The sequence below is a fragment of the Aedes aegypti genome, chromosome 2, assembly GCF_002204515.2.
Source record: "Aedes aegypti strain LVP_AGWG chromosome 2, AaegL5.0 Primary Assembly, whole genome shotgun sequence".
Lineage (NCBI taxonomy): Eukaryota > Metazoa > Arthropoda > Insecta > Diptera > Culicidae > Aedes > Aedes aegypti.
This window is the reverse complement of record NC_035108.1, coordinates 64,302,183-64,321,423: the sequence shown is the minus strand read 5'-3', so window position 1 is coordinate 64,321,423 and position 19,241 is coordinate 64,302,183. Positions and strand designations below refer to the sequence as shown.

Here is a 19,241-nt window from a genome sequence, read left to right as displayed (position 1 = left end):
ACATGTTTGATCCTGCCCTCGTCGCTCGCCCCGGCAAAAGCAGCAAGCGTCAAGGTCGAGAGATCAAACAGAACTCTCTCTCATTCTTCGAACATTCTTCCTCAGAAACTAACGGCCCCTACCCGAACGAAAAGGAAGAACCAACATTTTGTCTTTCATGTTGGCACTTTTACTCTCTATTTCATCTGTCTGTATGCAAGTAGACGGGGAAAATTAGTTGTTTGGCTGTGTATGCTGAGAGTGCGAGTCTGTAAAGAACTATGTTTGCATGTGTGCCATGGCGCGCAAAGCAAGGCAAGTGTCCAGCGTTATTTATAATAAAGTCATCTTTTGTCAGATCCGTGCTGATCAAATGAAGCGACTCTCGCCAATAAAGAACCACTGATCACTCGTTCTTTTCACGGATCTTTTGAATGGCTCCGATTCTTTTTCCCATTCCAAACACACAACTATTTTGGGTGATTCTTAAATAGGGTGTCTACTGTCTGGAAAAATCTGGAAAACCTGGAGTTCTCAGGGAATTTCGGCTACACTCAGGGAAATTATTTTGAAGCAGCAATACATGGTAGAATACGAATATCATTTTCGTGTCAAAAAATCTATTCATTCAAAAAAAAATAGGTTCTATCAAAACGCTACTTGAGATATTAAGTCTTCCAATATTTTTCATGATTTTTATTCATTCAGCATAAATATGTTTAGGCAAAGAATCAAAAAAATAGGATTGCCCAATTGGTATAGGCAAGTACAGTTTCTATTCATAGGAGGGTGTCGCTAACGAATAAACATAGTTGAGAACATTCCATTTTTTTACATCACATATTTGTGGAAAAAAAGCATAACTTGAAACATTTACGGAAAATAGCAAGTTTCCAGTTTAGTAGGTCGCTTTAAAGAGTCTTGGTCACTATTTTCATGCAAATCTCTAAAATGTCTTTATTCTTTGTTATGAACTCTAAAAATATTTCAACCAAAATGGTCTTTAAAGTCACTTTTTTGCCTTAATCTGCTTGCAGTGAGTCCTGATGCAATATTCTAGAGACGCTAGAGAAACCTTCAGAGACTAATGATATTTTTCTCAGATTCAAAGGAATGCTTCAGGAATTTTTATAATTTCTCCAGAGATTCCTGCTGGAATTGTTAGGAACTCCTCCAATGCAGACAATCATATTGTACGTGTAACGAAATCACCTGGAGGCTTTGCATGTGCAAAATTTCGCTCATAAGATGTCTTCTACGTACAAAAGTGGAGGTGAAATGCGTGCATATATTATGTGATGAATAATAGCATACAATGTGAGTGCATTAATTTTCTACCGAACTAACCTGTGATCTTATGCGACTTAACGTATGATAACAAATGTTGATTTGACAGCTGCTACGGATTGATTCGACTTACTTTGTACGAGTGTACGGGACGAAAGTACATGTTCAAATGAACTCAGTAAAAAAGCGTTTAATGCGAGGAAACCCTCATGAGCTGCTCAAAAACTTCCTCTGGCATTATTCAATAAAATATTTTAAAAAAATTTCCAAGAATTCCTCGATAAATTCCACTTGGGGTTTGACATTAAGTTCCTCCAGAAATTTCTCTCGGTTTTTCCCCAAGATTTCATTGAAATTATGTTGCTGCCGTTCAAACATTGCTATAAAAAAAACATCTCTTCATAGATTTTTTCAATCATAATTGAAGGGTCTACAACATGTAATACTGCGCTAATTATTACAGTTATTGCCCCAAACATTCATAGATACATTTCTTAAGTGATTCGGTTCGAATTTCTTTAAGAGATTACTTCAAAAAGTTTTTCAGGGATTCGAATGCTTTTTAAATAATCTTTGCAATTCTGGTCAAATATTAGAAAAGGGCACATTGACATTAATAAAAAATCCCGATCAGTGGATTACAACAGAGTTGTAACAGATTTTGTTACTCAGTTAGCGCGATTTTTCTAAAAAAAATATGTTATTATTTTGGCTGGTTAGTAGTAAAAATTACAAAAAATATAACAACATTTCCTCCACACTGAACACAATTGAATCAACATATGTTATAATTTAAACAAAAATGTAACTCATTATGTTTTAAATCAAACAAAAATGTAACTCATTTTGTTATTTTCCATAACTAAATAATAACAAAATTTATTACAAGCAAATACTTTCAAATTTTTTAACAAATTGTGTTATTATCATGTTTTAAATTGAAACAAATTTGGAACAGCCTTTGTTATTATAACTGATTTTGTTTCAATTATGTTATAAATTCCTTCATTAACTCAAAGGGATTTTGACAAAAATTGAATAAAATTTGTTATTTGTAAGAAATGTTGATATAATTGTGCTACAATTTTGTTGTAATCCATTGATCGGGATGCTTTTGCAAGATGCTGTTGGGCCCATCTCAACTCGATCACGCATACCAATACCACTACCAGGAAGAGCTAATTCTAATCTTCCTGATAGTTCTGTTGGTTTGCGAAGGTGGGTTGAAAAGAGCTCACCAGCAACGTTTCTGAAAAAAGGCTCAAGACATCTTGGGCTCAACTATAATGTTTGTCCAAAATGTATCACAAAAATCCTAGGAAGAATTTCATCAAGGATCCAGGAGTTTTTTTCAGAGATCCTCGTAGGAATTCTTCAAGGCATACTTAGAACACACACAGGTGTTATTAGAGGTTACTCTAGGATTTTCATTAAAAAAACATGTGGACTTTTTCATAATTTTCTTAAAAAGCTCTGATAAATTTCCATGACATTTCCTTGAAAATACTGTAACAATTAGGTCCTCAAATGTTTAATGAAATCTTGTTTTTATTGATTGACACGAAAGAGCATGTTACTGCAACTATTTTAGCAATTTTTCCCGCTCAATAACGGCAATATTATATTTAAACTTTATTTCAAAAATTGGGACCATAAATGAACCTTGACACTTGTGATCATATTGACGTTCTCTTAATCGACAAAAACGCCACAGGACTTTCAGTTTTAACACCGGGGTTATTCCTATCTGACATTTTGGAAGGGACACGGAAAGCAAAATACACCCAAAATTTAAGTTTAAGCCAAGGAATGTGACTAAATCTAAAAACATGTTTTTTGGACTCAAACAAACGAAAAACATTAACAAATTGAGTAAACATGTGTTTTTAGCCTAAACTTAAGCGTTTGGCACTAAAATTGGTACAGGGCTTTAGTACCATATTCTTTAAAGAATCCCTTGGAAAATGTTTCAAAAAAAAAAATTGGAGGAATTCCTGTAGCAATTCTCAATTCTTGAAAATGATCGTGAATGTTGGAGGGAATTCTAGGGAAATTAATGGACATATTTCTGGAGAAATTGTAACTTCCTTGAAAAATTTCTGAAAAGATCTTTGGAGGAATTCCTTGTGGAATCTTCGAAACAACTTCTGTTGTTATCCTTAGCTAGAAAGAATTACTTAGTTTATGAAAAATCACAAAACAATCCCTAAAGAGATCTTCGGAGTAATGTGTTAATTAACTATACAGCAAAACGAGCGGTAAGATTTGTCGTATTGTCACGAGGAATTCCAAAATAATAGTCTTAGATATATTCTTTGGAAAAGATCTGTTCTATTGAGAAATCAAGTTCTTATGTCGTAATTATGGTTAGATTTATTTTTTATTCATACTCATGTTTGGTCTCCTTTTGTTTCATGTTTGTTTTATTTTTCTCGGGCAACAGTACTCATTTTCAAGACAATAACTCGATACCGTCAAGCTACCATTCACCGTGCATTTAAGAAAAAAATTCACTTCAAAAAATTATATAACTCTTCCAAATAATTTGAAGCGTACTAGAATACCACTACGTAGCGTGCAATTATATGATAATTCAGGGAAAAATCTAAAACAAGTGATGCAAAACAAAAAAAAATACTCAAAAATTGTGTTTGAAAATGTCATGTAATGGTCGCCTCGTTCCGTTCTATGTCACCGTTTACCGTGCACACTAGTGCACCATTCACCGTGCGTATAGTTTTCGTCATGATTTTATTTTGTATCTTGAAGAAACGTTGTTGATGGAGCAATTATGTTGCTAGTAGTGTGTGCACTCATTTTTAAGAGTATTAAAATCTTCATTTACAATAAAAACCATAAAAAGTTTAAAAATTGGCTAAATAGTTATTTTTTCATTAAAATCGTTATAGGAGGTTTGACTGTATTGTCCAATCCATTCCATGTTCACTCAAAAACTAAATATGAAGTAGTTTAATGACGACATAACAATAAATCCAATATTACCGAATAATTTCATGCCTTTTACACTAATGCACGGTAATAGGAACCATATATATTGAAAAGGATCCATTCACCGTGCATTTGGGTTTCGACTGAAACACAATAAAAAATTCTAATTTGCATAACATCTCATTGCTCATACGATGAAATACATCTTATTAATAGTATCCACAGTGAATACTTGTTGAAATTTTGAAAAATTTCATACTCTAATGTTAAAATGAAAAATGTGAATTTTTGGCGGTTCTTCTAAGAGTATTGAAATATCTCATTATCGAACAGAATTCACATGATTTTGACTACATAAACTTGGTTTTTCAAAATGCTTTGTGACAAAAAAAACTTCATTTCATCAGTTTTATCTTATTTTGCTGACAAAAGAATAATTTGTGAAAATTGTATGAATATTCTGAAGGAATTTGTATATGTGCACGGTGAATGGAGGCCGCACGGTGACTGGTGACTTAACGGTACCAGCCCTGAGTTCCCCAAGATATCATCAGGTTTGTAATACTCCTCAACATCATCAGAGCTCGGTGACATGCTTAAGAGCAGCGTACTGTATTTGCCTCTTTGTGAGGGATCGGGAAAATGCTAATCAGAGAGGCAACAAAAATTGAGCGATAATCCTCGCTTCTTCGCAGCACAAAACACAACAGAGTAAAAATCCAACAAACGTGAAGCGTGAGTAAAGATGAGCATCGCAACAAGAGAGAGAGAGAGAGAGAGAGAGAGAGAGAGAGAGAGAGAGAGAGAGAGAGAGAGAGAGAGAGAGAGAGAGAGAGAGAGAGAGAGAGAGAGAGAGAGAGAGAGAGAGAGAGAGAGAGAGAGAGAGAGAGAGAGAGAGAGAGAGAGAGAGAGAGAGAGAGAGAGAGAGAGAGAGAGAGAGAGAGAGAGAGAGAGAGAGAGAGAGAGAGAGAGAGAGAGAGAGAGAGAGAGAGAGAGAGAGAGAGAGAGAGAGAGAGAGAGAGAGAGAGAGAGAGAGAGAGAGAGAGAGAGAGAGAGAGAGAGAGAGAGAGAGAGAGAGAGAGAGAGAGAGAGAGAGAGAGAGAGAGAGAGAGAGAGAGAGAGAGAGAGAGAGAGAGAGAGAGAAAATCTGAAAAAATCCTCGCATTTCTTTGCACTCTCACTCAAATCGCTTGACAATTTTGAGTTCAGTTTTTACTCCTCAGAAAAACGGCAAAATCGCCTAATCTCTACATCGCAGAAGAGTTTCTATCAAGCATGGATATCATTAAAGAAAAAAATAAAAAGGCCTTCGAGAAATACTCTGGGAACGTTGCTGATGTCCATTAATCTGAATTCAATTTTAAGGGAAAGGCTTTTTTTTCCTTAAGATCGAATATAATACTTTCTATAACTGTTTTTGATCATCAGATGTTTTGATAAGCATTCTTTTTTGAAGTGGAAATTAAATAAAAATCATAATTTTCATTTCTTTTCTTATGTTGTTCACACATTTAGAACAACAATATAATTTTTTTTTTGTATCGAAGTGAAAAATGGTTTGGAATTTATCATTATATTTTTGTTTTTTGTTTGGGTGTCTCGAAGCTAAACTACCTATCTTCGAAAATTGGTTTAAAGTCATCTTAAATTAACTGTTCGACAAACACATATGTATTTTGAAGAATTACTTGAGCCTGTAATTTGTTTTCAAATTTGAAGAAACCATAATATATAAGGGAATTTCAATTCTGCAAATAAGTAGACACCCAGTTCAAAATTTCCACGTTTTTAAGGTTTTATAGGAAGAATTCCTTGAAGAATTTATAGTGATATCAATTTCCAACCCTAAATTCTTGACAATACTTGAAGTAGAATTCTACGATATATCTGTTAAGAAACTTCTGGATAAAATTCAAAATCTTTTAACAAAATTCCTTGCATACTATTCTTGAGCATAACCTGGAAGATTTTTTTCAAACAATCCCTGGTGGAATTCACCGGTTCAATAGTAGTAGCGATTTTCAGGAAACTTTGTTGAAGAGGCCATGACGCTATTCTTTCATTTTCATGAGTTGTGGCATTAATTTAAATTTGTCAAAAAAAATCACTTTAGTCAAATAGCTATTGCTTTTAAACTCGTGATTAGAAACACTCAAAAATATTTGTTGACATCAAAATTATGTCCAAAGTACTATCCAAATTTCTTGCAAATCGGGTCATAAACAATTAAGATTAAACCTTCTATAATTAACCATTTTGGGTGGAAAATGGAAAAAGAATCGTCCAGTACTGTATAGAATTTAAAAAGTTCCATAAGTTCCAGTTTGAGCCAATCTATCTAAAGGTCTGAATCAACAATTTAGCAGTAATTTTTTTCACCGTCAAACATCGTTCATAGAATAAATCGCAAAGCAATCATGTGCCTGTTAAATTTCAAATATTGCATGAAACGGTTATCAATCCTATCAGCTCCATTTTTAACAACAATTTCAATCTGACAGGAATACATATCAAACATACTTATATCGATAGTAGTCATTTTTTTACAAACAAAACTTAATATTGCAAAACCTCAATGTGAAGTAAAATTAGAATTTGTGATTATACACGATGATCCCATACTCTTAATCCGTCTTGAAAACTTGAGGAGAAGACAATTTCATCACACTCGCGATCCTGCTTTAAAAATTATATGGCAGAATCTGCAAAAAGATTTTTCTCCGCAATCAAAAAGCGTACCTTCAAGTATCTTGAAAAATAAAAGGCATGTCAAAATCCCCAAACATTTCGACTTATGACCAGTAAATTCGCCCTGTTACTCCTATGTGCGTCGTTGAATGACACGATGACCGGCTTTTTGCACACCCCCTTGTGCTGGCTGGCCTCCACTCGAAGACGCGTCGCGACGTGTCGATAGCCGGGATTGGATTTATTTTCGGAAAATGCCGAACGAATAAACTGACGGCTACGGGCTTACTGGCGCTGATGGTGAAAAGTGAAATATTTTCACCCTCAAAACTATTCATACGATCGGTATAAACAGGCTCGAGTGTTCTGGATGCCAATTCGTAACAGTTTGAACGACCATCGACTAAAATATAAATTTAAACTAAATAAATCCCCAATTGACAAACACGTGACCATGAAACATTTTAATTAAAATGTAATCTCAGCGGAAAAATCCAAACAAGGCGATCGGAGGCCGACGAGACACTTTTTATCGTGTTCCAATAATTTACGGTCAAACAGTTTGCGTGACAGTTTGCGTGACAGCCGGTCTCTCGTGACGCAAGTGTGGATAATTTATTCCTCTGCACTTGCTAGAACTGAACAAAAAGTGCACTTCTAATGAGCATGAGTTGAGTAAATTTATTATTAGCGATGGTTTGTGCAGTAATACAAAAAAAAATGGTTGCTGGATGATGTCGCAACGGATCGCGATAACTTTTTGTTTCTCAATATCGTTGCCCAATTTTATCAAAAGTTCTCGACTAGCTCTTCTTTTTTTCAGAATCTGTGTCGATATTGACCATCATCTATCTGGTTTTGACGATATTCCAATATTCCGTGGTGACCGACCCTTCCCAATTATAATTACATTGACCGCCATTTTGGTTTTAGCCAATTTATCAAAAAAAAAAAAAATAAATAAATAAAATGTTGACTACGCTATGACAGGTAATAAGGAGCTTCTCTGAAAATAAAAAAAATCATACGAATCGGTTGAGTTGTCTTCAAGAAATCCAAAAATGTCTAATTTTAAATTTTCAAGATCTTTTTCAGCTGGAGTAGTACCAGATGCGTAAATACTCATTTCTCAGATACGGTCGCACCAATTTGTTTTATTTCTTAGCAACAGACTTTCATTAAGGTATTGATTCAAAAAGCAAATAACTTAACAAGAGAAAAAAGCCTGAAATATTTACGTGGGTTATGGCAATGCGTCAGCCGTCCAAGAAATTCTAAGCATCTCAAAAAATCGACACAGATTCTAAAACTTGAAGAGTTTGTCGAGAACTTGTGATAAAATTGTGCAAAAATATCAAAAAAGAAATATTTTTTGTGGTGAAAAGTGATGCTGCTAGTAAAGGGGTTGAGAATATATTTTTTTTAATTTCTTTACAAAATCTCGAAGAATTCAGCATTTTCTCAGCAATAACTTCACAGATTTCTCAAGATTTTCAATCAGACCGTTTTGTTTTCGCCACATATAATAAAATATCAAGAGAGAAAAAATTCAGAAAAATATCATAATGTTCAATTTTTGTCATTACAAGGTGTCCCAGAAAATCACAACCTTGATTCTTGCACGTACCAAGAGTGTATTCTTATTTTGAGTGAGTTGTTTTCATTATAAATTTGTTAGAAGTATCTCGCAACAGCTTTGCACAAATTTCGTCATTTTCAGCGACTTTGTTACACGAAATTTGTGCTAGGTCAGGAAATACGTTAAACAAAATCTGAAACAGAATATCTATTTATGTCTTTATGGTAAAAAGATCAGTCTACCATTTCTTGATATAGAAAATATAAACTTATGTGTATAAAATTTAGTAAAAATTAAATAATAAAATAATAAAATGAAAAAAATCGTGTTCAAGCTTTGGCCGATTCTAATGTGAAGATGAATCGAAACCAAACTCAAAACTTTCAAGAGCACAAATCTGGAGAACCGAACACCCGTTTGAGCTGAAAACTCAATCGATTGACCACCACCAGCTAGTGACCAATCGAACGAGTTTTCGGCTTAAACGGATGTGTGGCTCTCCAGATCTGTGCTCTTGAAAATTTGTGGTTTGGCTTTGATTGATCTTCACCTTAAAATGATCAAAAACAAGTCCATAAATATTTTTGTTTTTTTTTTTTGAAACATGCATTAATTATTAATGTATGTTGCCTTTCTGAAAGTATACAGATTTCTTTTATTAAAATGAGATATTTTTTAATTTCAATTGAAATTACTTGGAAAGTAATAATTCCGTAATGTTGTTTTATATGGAGAGAAACACTAGCGATTCAAAAAAATAAATCACGATTTTGTCAAATGTTCTCTAGCAAAGCTTTGAAGAAAAATTTCCATAAATTATCCTTAAAATAGTGTACTTAAAATAACCACGGTGAAATTTCAATGAAAATATTGCTTACTAATTATACTAAAAGAAAAGATATGTGCTGGCCAGATAATTTATACAAATATTAAGCGCTTTGTGTGAAGTGGACGGATTTAGATTCATTTCTTAGGTGTACGGAATCCCATCCCGCACGGTAATCCAATACAATTTTCAAAGATTGTATTTAAAATACCATGAAGAAAAAATATATACCTCCATAATTTTAGTTGAAAAAAGTAATTTCATAAATGATTCAAAGTGATGTTGAGCTCATGTCAAAACTCAAATTTTTGGAGCACACATTTAGAGAACCAGATAGCGGTTTAAGCTGAAAACTTTATCGATTGATCATCACCAGTTATTAATCAATCGATCGAATTTTCAGCCTGAATGATTGTCTCTCTAGATTTGTGTTCTTGTTAAAGGTCGGTTTTGGTTCATCTTTATCTTATAATAAACTGAAACCGAATCACAACTGGAGTATTCCTTTCCATATGATGACCAGGACATTACATTAAAACATTTTTCGTCGTCGTTAAAGAGTGATTTTAAAAACGTGAAACATAAAGAGATATGCAAAAAACTTCAACGATTTATACATAAGTGATTATAAGTGAAACAAAAAAGGAATTTTTAGAAAAAAAAATGCGTGAATCTACTATTGCTGCGGTTCAGCCCGCAAGCATTACAGTGCATGTAATCGAATTACATGTTATAGTTATGTGCCACTCTTGGAAACATTGTAGGACAAATTAATGACATAAATTTATTTAATTGTGCTTTCAATTTAAACAGCAGTATGATTTTCGTGAATTTTATAGAAATAATTCAGAAACATTTTCACGTGTCCGGATTTTTATTCAGTGTCCGGATTTAAAGACAACATCACTTCAGATGTCCGGATTTAAAGACAAGACGTGTCTCATTATTGAAACGATTTTCATAATAAAATCGTAACTTTTGTAGGAAAATTAATTACTTTCATAAAGATATGGAACTGCTTCTGAAACAATAAAACAACAATTGGTTCGGTATAAGTCATATTTGAAATAGAGTTCAAACATTTGTCGCAGCTTAGGTGTCCGGATATTGATGCAGCACGGTATTTAAAGTAAATTTCAGGCTGAAGTATACTGGTTGGATGCGGATCGCATGATATAATCATTATGTACCTTACGAGATCTTAGTGATCCCTAGCTGGGTTTAGGAGTTCCCTAACTGGATTCTGAAGATTCCTTACATGATCCTATGTTCTTATAGTAGGCTTTTCAGAATTTTCAGCGGGTTTTTAAGGATACTGAGTGAAATCTGAGTATTCTTATCGGACGTTAGAGGTTTCTTCTGAGAAAGTATAATTGGAGATGCTTTGCAAAATCTGGGGAACTCCTATGATTTCTGAAGCGTCCTGTGAATTTCTAGCGGAATACTGTGGATATTTTGTCTTGAGGTGTCCAGCAAAAATTGGAGATTGCTAGTGGTAATCTGGAAAGTCCTTCTTTTGAAATTTTCCTTCGGAGACTTGAGAATTTTCAGCAATATACCAGCGTAACCTTACATTCGAAGCGAAATCATTGGATGAACTTCGACTTAGGTTACGTATTGAAACAGTTTTGGTTAAGCAGTCTCTATGGAATTTCGGACAATCTCCTACCGAGCAAGTGGTCTGGGATTGTGAATCGGTGTCTTATATTTAGATTTTCCACCTCACGACGCCTGACCGATCGGACTCAATCCATACCGTTGATTTCGCTTGCCATTTTAGAGTTTAGCAAAGCCATATGGGCGGTGTTTAGTCAGACTGGACCAAAAGCTTTCTAGTGGTTTCAGGAAACGTGTGGAACATGTCTGTTCGATCAAACATTTTTATCAAAATAACATCGTAAGAACCAGAATTGATGAAGTTGTTGACTTATCTCTACGAGGTCAAAATTTCATCTTGTCCGGTCTGTCTGAACACCGACCATATTGACTAGCAAACCGTAGTGATTAAAATCCTCAAAAGGAACACAAGCGGACCGAAACATCGGAAAAACAAAAACTAGTGTTGTGAATTCCTCAAAGACTGCTTAATCAACATTGTTTCACTAAGCGATATCCTCGAAATTCCTAGCAAGTTCTTGGGTAGATGTCAATTCCCATCTGATTGCTACACAAGATGCTCTGAATTCTTAGCGAACTTCTTCAGAATTCTAGTGAGTTTCTGTGGATTCTTTGCGGACACCTGAAGATTCTTATCGGGCTCTTGGCCTTGGGTTTTCAATGTATATGTAATTTAAGAATAATTGGTGTCCATCATTTTAGTAACAATCGACTTTTCAAAAATAACCGACAAGCATTAAGGTGTAGGTGAATCGAAGCCAAACCTCAAATTTTCTAGAGCACAAATCTAGAGAATCGAACACCCGTTTCAGCCGAAAACTTAATCGATTGATCACTAGCTGGTTCTCCAGATTTGTGCTCTTGGAAATTTGAGGTTAAGCTTCGATTCATCTTCACCTTGAATCCTAAAAAAAAAATGAAAAGAGCTCTCACTTATCGCTCTATGTAACAAAAGGCTGCATCGATTTTGACAAATTTTCGAAATCGAAAAACCGCAAAGTCACAAATGGTAGCAAATGGGCCCCCAAATAAAACCCTGCAAAATTTAAAAATTCTAAAAAATGTTTTAGTTACTCGGCAAGCGAATTGGAGTTTAGTATGGGAAAATTATTTATTCAGTATGGGGAAACAGTAGAAGCATTAACCTAAGAATGCTAATGTCGCTGCTGTTCGTGTTACCAACATCTAGTTTGCCACGAACTGACAGCGTGAGTACCGGGCCTCAAACTGTCAGATTAATTTTCAAAACCAAAACAACAACATGGTATTGAACAAACAATGAAAACCCATAATTTAAGGTAATAATTATTAAAATCAATTTTGTGAGAACAACGATTCTAGCGTTCTACTACTAATATTTCTATTGGGGAAACAGACCCTTTCAGAAATAAATAGAAAAAGGTACAAAACATAAAGGCATAGAGGCATAAAACAGTGAACATTTCGTTACAACACAACTTTCTGGTAGCTCTTCAAATAAACGAGTTATAAAATTTTGAAGTACCAAAAATTTTCAACGTATAATTTTTTGTAGGAAAGTGGGTGACAAAACCGTCTTCTGCATCATCGCCCGCTGGATGGAGGTGCCAAGTAGTTGTTGAAACTAGTTTTACTTCAATGTTAAATATTCTGGAAGTCGCCACCTTGTTTTATAGGCCGCCATCTTGGATTAAGCATAAGCATAAGCATTGATGACCGTACAATTCGTAGTTGCTACTCCGTGATTGACCAGAATAATCGAAGTTGCACAAGGAACCAACAGATGTAGCTTGGGAATAGCTTTCCATCTTCAATGTACACTTTCGAGAACTCCAAACATTATAAAGTCAATAACGGCGACGGCCACGTCCTTACAGTCATCGGGGAAAGGTGGGATTATGATTGTGACATCCATTGTTACTAGAGACCGCGATCACCTCTGCATCTCCATGGTTGTCACAGGGAGGAATTTGTTAGTTGGAAGGGTTCAAAAGCTACATAATCAGGATTCACCTTGGTAAGTGATGCGATCCATGCAGCCTTAGTTCAAACAGTCACCTATTAGTCACTACAGACAACGTGTTCCTAAAGTAAGTCTACACTTTCAGTGTCGAACCATTCAAAACGATTTTTGTAATGAAAAATGTTGGATAAAAGGTAAGGTATGTGTATTTGAATACTTTTTAAACAATTACAAGAGTCTTTTCCGACACTTATTGTGAAAAAACATTCATGTTTCGTTAAAAAAAATATACATTAAAGTGACTTTTCTATCGTTGTCATGATTAAAAAGTGTTTCACAATAAAATATACATTAAAAATGGAAGCATGAAACGAGCTCACCAAATTGACCAAACTGCCCAGCAAACGAAACGCGTGACAGAAAAATAGACGTCACTCCGGCGACGCAAAAACCGAACAGCTTGCTTGGGCCTTCAAATGCACTGCCCAGCAAACAATACGCGTGGCAGAAAAATAGACGTCTCACCATCGACGCGAAAACCGAACTCTTTATAGGCCGCCATCTTGGATTAAGAAAAAAATTAATTGACTGAAATTTTCAACCTGAACAAACTTGTCGAAGAAATCATCCCTCTAAATGATCATGATCTTGAGATACAATGATTTTCATGGACAGGAAGTCGCCATCTTGTTTTCTAGGCTGCCATCTTGGATTCCAAAATGTTCAATTTAGAGCAATTTTCAACCTGAAAAAAGCTTGTCGTAGAATTCGTCCTTCTAAATTATCAGAATCTTGAGATACAATGTTTTTCATGAATCGGAGGTCGCCTACTTAATTTCTAGGCCGCCATCTTGGATTCCAAAATGTTAAATTGAAAGCTATTTTCAACCTGGACAAACTTGTAGGAAAAATTATACTTCCTCAATGATCAGGATCTTGAGATAAAATAATTGTCATGAACCGGAAGTCGCCATCTGGTTTTTTTACAATAGTTTTCATGGACCGGAAATGGCCATCTTTTTTTCTAGGCCGCCATCTTTGAATCCAAAATGTTATATTGAAAGCTATTTTCAACTTGAACAAACTTGGCGAAGAAATCCTCCTTCTGAATGATCAGGATCTTGAGATACCAGCATATATCTGTAGTGCCAAGGGGTAGTCCTTGAACTAGGTAACAACTTTGCTGAAGACACCCTTCTTCTATCTAGTGAAAATCACAAGAATATTTAACATTGAAGTTAAACTAGTTTCAACAACTACTTGGCACCTCCATCCAGCGGGCGGTTATGCGGAAGACGGTTTTGCCACCTACTTTTATACATAAAATGTACCGTGATACTAAATAAAAAAATGGCAAATCATGCGTACAAAACTTTCGGTACTTCCAAATTTTATAACTCGTTTATTTGATGAGCTACTAGAAAGTTGTGTCATAACGAAATGTTCACTGTTTCATGCCTAAATTTTCAGCTAGGGAGAGAATTCTTAGTGCGTCCTTAAAGTACCTTTTTCTATTTATTTTTGAAAGGGTCCGTTTCAAGCATTTATTTAAAATTTTCAGAAACTGAAATACAGTATAAAATCCTGCAATGGATGCCGGTACTTGCTTCAAACATTGATCGCTAGTTTTCGATAAAACTTAAGGGTGGTCCTTTTAGTTTTCTCAAATTGGTGAACCCCTCGTAGGCCAGCTAGCTAAACAGTTTGCGAAAAAGCTCATTTTTTGATAAATCTTTGGTATTTCTTCACGTGATATGTCTCATATTTCCCTTGGAACACATAGCAAACTTAGTGGCATCGTATAAAGAAAAGATATAGCTTTCATTTAAAGTCAAAAAAAAAAAATGGCGGCCATTTTGAATTCGGCCGCCATCTTGAATTTTGTTAGAAAAATCGATTTTTCGCCATTAGCGCACCACTAGTTTTGAGTTCTGAGATCACCATCAGAAAGCTGGGGAAAAATTGCGTAAGATGGGCTACAAAAACTAGGTGAGCAATGGTATTTACCCTATGAAATGAACGATTTTCTAAATCATGTTCTTCGATTTTGATGTATTGCGGCGCTCATTTTAAATCCACAGCCAGCGGCGGCGGTAACGCGCAGAAGATATGCGCGCAATTCAAACGCAACGTCAAAAATCAAGTAGGCTTGGATTTTTCGTTCTTCATGGACGCAAATGTTTGAAATTTGCTAAATCTGAAACATTTGGTGATTTTTATTATCACTGCGACGGTATATCGACATTTTCAAATAATCACATTACGTGGATTTAGCTTGCAGAGCACAATATATGGCGAGTGCAATCAATGCAAACATAATTTTTTGTACAACAAAGAAACAAGTTTTTAATCGTTGGTGTTTTATTCGATTCAGATGAAGAATAGGAGTATTATTCTAGGTGAAAAAATCTGGCGGCCATCATGGATTTTGACGCCATATTGGTTTTAAGTAGTAGAATGAGTTTTCACCTTATTAGCACTCAACATGTTGAATTTTAATGCTACCGTTACACTTACTCTTCTTCTTGTTCTTCTGTTTCTTGACCTTACGTCCCTACTTAAACAGAGCCAGCCCCACAGCTCAACTGGCTTCAAAAACAAAATATCCAATATGATTTTTAAACTTATTTGCTACCTAAACGATTCTTCTGCATATATTCGAGTTGAAAAATAGCATTATTTGTTTCATTTATTTGGTCTAAAACTATTGAAAGAAATGAACAATCAGTTGAAAAGCTGAGATAAGATAAGAAAGAAAGAATCTGATTGGTTTTTAACGGAGGCCTCATAATTCAACATGATGAGCGCTGAGATGGTAAAAAATCATTCAACTGCTAAAAATCAAGATGGCGTCGAAATCCAAGATGGTTGCCGGATTATTCAACCTCAAAATTATACACCTGCGTTTCGTCCACATTAGAACAAAGCCTGCTTCACATTTTTTTCGCATGTATGTAGTAAAAACAATACTTTATGGCTCAGAAAATTAAGGATTTTTTTTTTCTCAAAAACTTAAGAATCCCATTCTAAATTAATGCACTTTTTCAATGTTTTACATTAAAACTACAGATATTACCACAGGACTAACTAAAGCCCCAATGTGCAATCTATAAACTTCATTCAATGAACAACAATGCATATGGTGAAGAAAAGTTTGTTTATATCAATCAATGTTCAACCGTTAAAGTTCTCATTTATTAAATTTGTTTAATCATTATTCCTGAATTCAAACATATGTAGAAGAATTATTCTGATATCAAAATTGCATTATGAAAGAAAATTCTTATTTAATAACCTGTATTTATAATTAATAAAGCTAATATCAGGCTTGGTTCCGGTAGGGACGTAACGTCAGGAAAATTTAGAATAATAATAAGAAGAGTATACGTAACCTTGTTTTTCTTGGTAGCCTCTAAATTCGACATGTTGAATGCTATCAAGGTGAAAAATTAATTCTACTACTTAAAATCGAGATGGCGTCAAAATCCAAGATGGCCGCCAGATTTTTTCACTAAAAATAATACTCCTTTTCTTCACTCGGCTCGAATAAAACAAAAACGATTGAAAACTTGTTTCTTTGTTGTACAAAAAATAATGTTTGCATTGATTGCACGTCAAAATCGTATAACATGATTTAGAAAATCGTTCACATCATAGGGTAAATACCATTGCTCACCTAGTTTTTATAGCCCATCTTACGCAATTTTTCCTCAGCTTTCTGATGGTGATCTCAGAATTCAAAGCGAGCGGTGCGCTAACGGTGAAAAATCGATTTTTCTAACAAAATTCAAGATGGTGGCTGAATTTGAAATGGCCGCCAATTTTTATTTAATTTCAAATGAAAGCTATATCCTTTCTCTATACGATGCCACTAAGTTTGCTATGTGTTCGAAGGGAAATATGAGACATATCACGTGAAGAAATACCCAAGATTTATCAAAAAATGGGCTTTTTCGCAAACTGTTTAGCTAGCTGGCGTACGAGGGGTCCACCAATTTGAGAAAACCGAAAGGACCATCCTTAAGTGTTATCGAAAACTAGCGATCAGTGACATAAAATTGGAATTCTAACGATTGGTGCCGATGGCGGCCTGGTTTCAGCGAGAATTGCTCCATATGAAACTTGCAACATTTGCATCTTCAAATGATATTTTTTATAAGAAATAACCAAAAAAAACTGTTCAATATTTTCCCTGATTACGGTACCCTCAAAACAAATGCCATTCTGCAACCCGAAAAAAAATAAATCTGTGCATACATTCTGTTCCGACCTCCATCGCTCACTCACATATGTTCGGTACCAATTGATAAACATTTGACCCGAGTATGTCTGTGGCCATCAAATGCCATCGAACCACACTTCCAAGCCAAATTTGATGTTCGATGTTTAGTCTATTTTAATACCTCTATCAGTGCCAACAATTGTGGAGCGAGGCTAGCCAAATTTACTGTACCCACCGGTGGTGGTGAGTTATCAATGCACCAGCAGACGTGATAAGAGTTGAAATGGTGCGAGGTTCGGGGGAAGAGTCCGAACAAATTCTCTCACAGGGTGATTGTACTCACGACTCGATTGATAGGGTAAGGTGGGGAAAAAGTTTCTTTTCAAGATTTCAAGCTAAATTCAAAACAAAGGTTATAAATGGCATGGTGGTTCTAAGACTATTCAAGTAAGAGACTTTCATTCCAAATATTAAATAAAAATGCTCCACACTAGTTTCGAACTCTTGTTTCATCGGTGGAGCAAAAATTCGTCTAACACCATCAACTTTAAAACAGTTATAACTAAGAATGAGTAAATATTCTGGCACAAGTCTGCTCTGCAGAATTGTAGAGGATATATTAAAGATCCAATGTGAATAATTTATTTCCCTTCAACTGTTATCGTTTTTCTAGGAATATTTATAATTTCACATGGATCGAACTTTTGCCCCACCTTACTCTAACCGTCACGATTCGATTCGCCCACTCCTCAACAAAGGCTGTAATCCTAAGAAGGCAATTCGATTGAGATAAGGATTTTCGAGTGGAAATTTTAATCGAACAAAGGATTGGTTTCGCGTTTCAATTCATTCCGATAAGGCCCGATTTGGATTTTGAACTTTTGAGCGTGACTATGCAGAGAAAGGGGCCAAAGTTCACAATGGATTCAATTTGAGGGGGGCGAATGAACCGCAATTGAACTGGCACCCCGGTCGGTGGCCCACATTTGCGCGTTCTAACCCAATTCAGTCAAACTTGTTGAAATTCCGACTTAATAGCGAACAAACGAGTATTTTTTTTTTGTGCTCCACCGCGTGGAATATAAAGCAAATTGCGACGTATTTTGGACAGACATCGATGGGTTTTACGCTGTTTCGATTCGAGGCCAAACAACTCAGCGGAGCGATCGAATTCGATTTGCATTAAGGGAAGGCTGAATCCACTTAGCATCTATTTGTTAATTTTGAATAAAATCGTAACACCAAATCAACCAATTGACTCAACGATCAACGGTCGAAAATTGATCTTAATATTTTGTCGTTTTTTCTGATTTCCCTTTTTCAGATTGCAGCTATCATCAGCACTAACCCCACCGACTCAGTCATCCTCCCAATTTAGGGTAGTACAGGAGGACACTCGAACCATCATCAACCCCCACGTCGTCATCGTTGTCTGTCTGACAAACAACGAACCGAGGCAGCAGCCATCCTCTGGATTGTTCCGTTTTTTTTTCCTGGCGAAAACGAGTTCACAGTCTGGTGAAAGGAGCAGTCATAGAATCATCAATAACAACCATTTCCAAAACGGTTGATTAGAACCACGGAAGTGACAAACGACAAACGAAACTGAGCGACAACCCCCCCAAAAAAAAAAGAACAGTGCAGAAACCGGTGCAAATTGCGAGTTTCTTTTTGGGGAAAACCCACGAATCGGAAGACACCTCGGAAGACAGGCGAGGAGGATTTGCTTTCGATTATCGCGACTGCAACGTTGCATGGACACAATGACGATTTCAGGTGAGATAAGAAAGCGTGGCAGTTTTGTTTGGCGTTGAGCTAAGAATAGGATTTTTTTTCGTGGATGGATTGTTCGATCGTTTGGTTTATGGGGCTAAGTTGATTATTGGATTAAAACGGAATAATTTTTAGCTAAATCTAATCAACTTTTAAAACCCACAATTCAGATCAATCATTAGTAATATAAAACAAGAATCTACGATTTAGGTGAATTTTTCACATTTGTTATTTTCCAGTATTTTTCAACGGTTGTCGGCTCTTTCAGTCTAGCAAAGCAGCTGAAACGCATTTTTCTCCTACTCTTCTACGTTTTGGTGTATATTTCTCAGAACAATATAAAATATAGATACACCAAAACGAAGGAAAGTAGGAGAAA

At 35.4% G+C, this 19,241-nt stretch overlaps 1 protein-coding gene across 1 annotated transcript in view; it reads left to right on the top strand.

Moving 5' to 3' along the window:
- LOC5566341 overlaps window positions 1-19,241 on the top strand; it is a 55,434-nt gene that overhangs the window by 17,349 nt on the left and 18,844 nt on the right. The window contains exon 2 of the mRNA XM_021841053.1: window positions 18,414-18,865. Coding sequence (XP_021696745.1) covers window positions 18,844-18,865 — 22 coding nt within the window. The 5' untranslated portion in view covers window positions 18,414-18,843. The remainder of the gene's footprint in view (window positions 1-18,413; window positions 18,866-19,241) is intronic.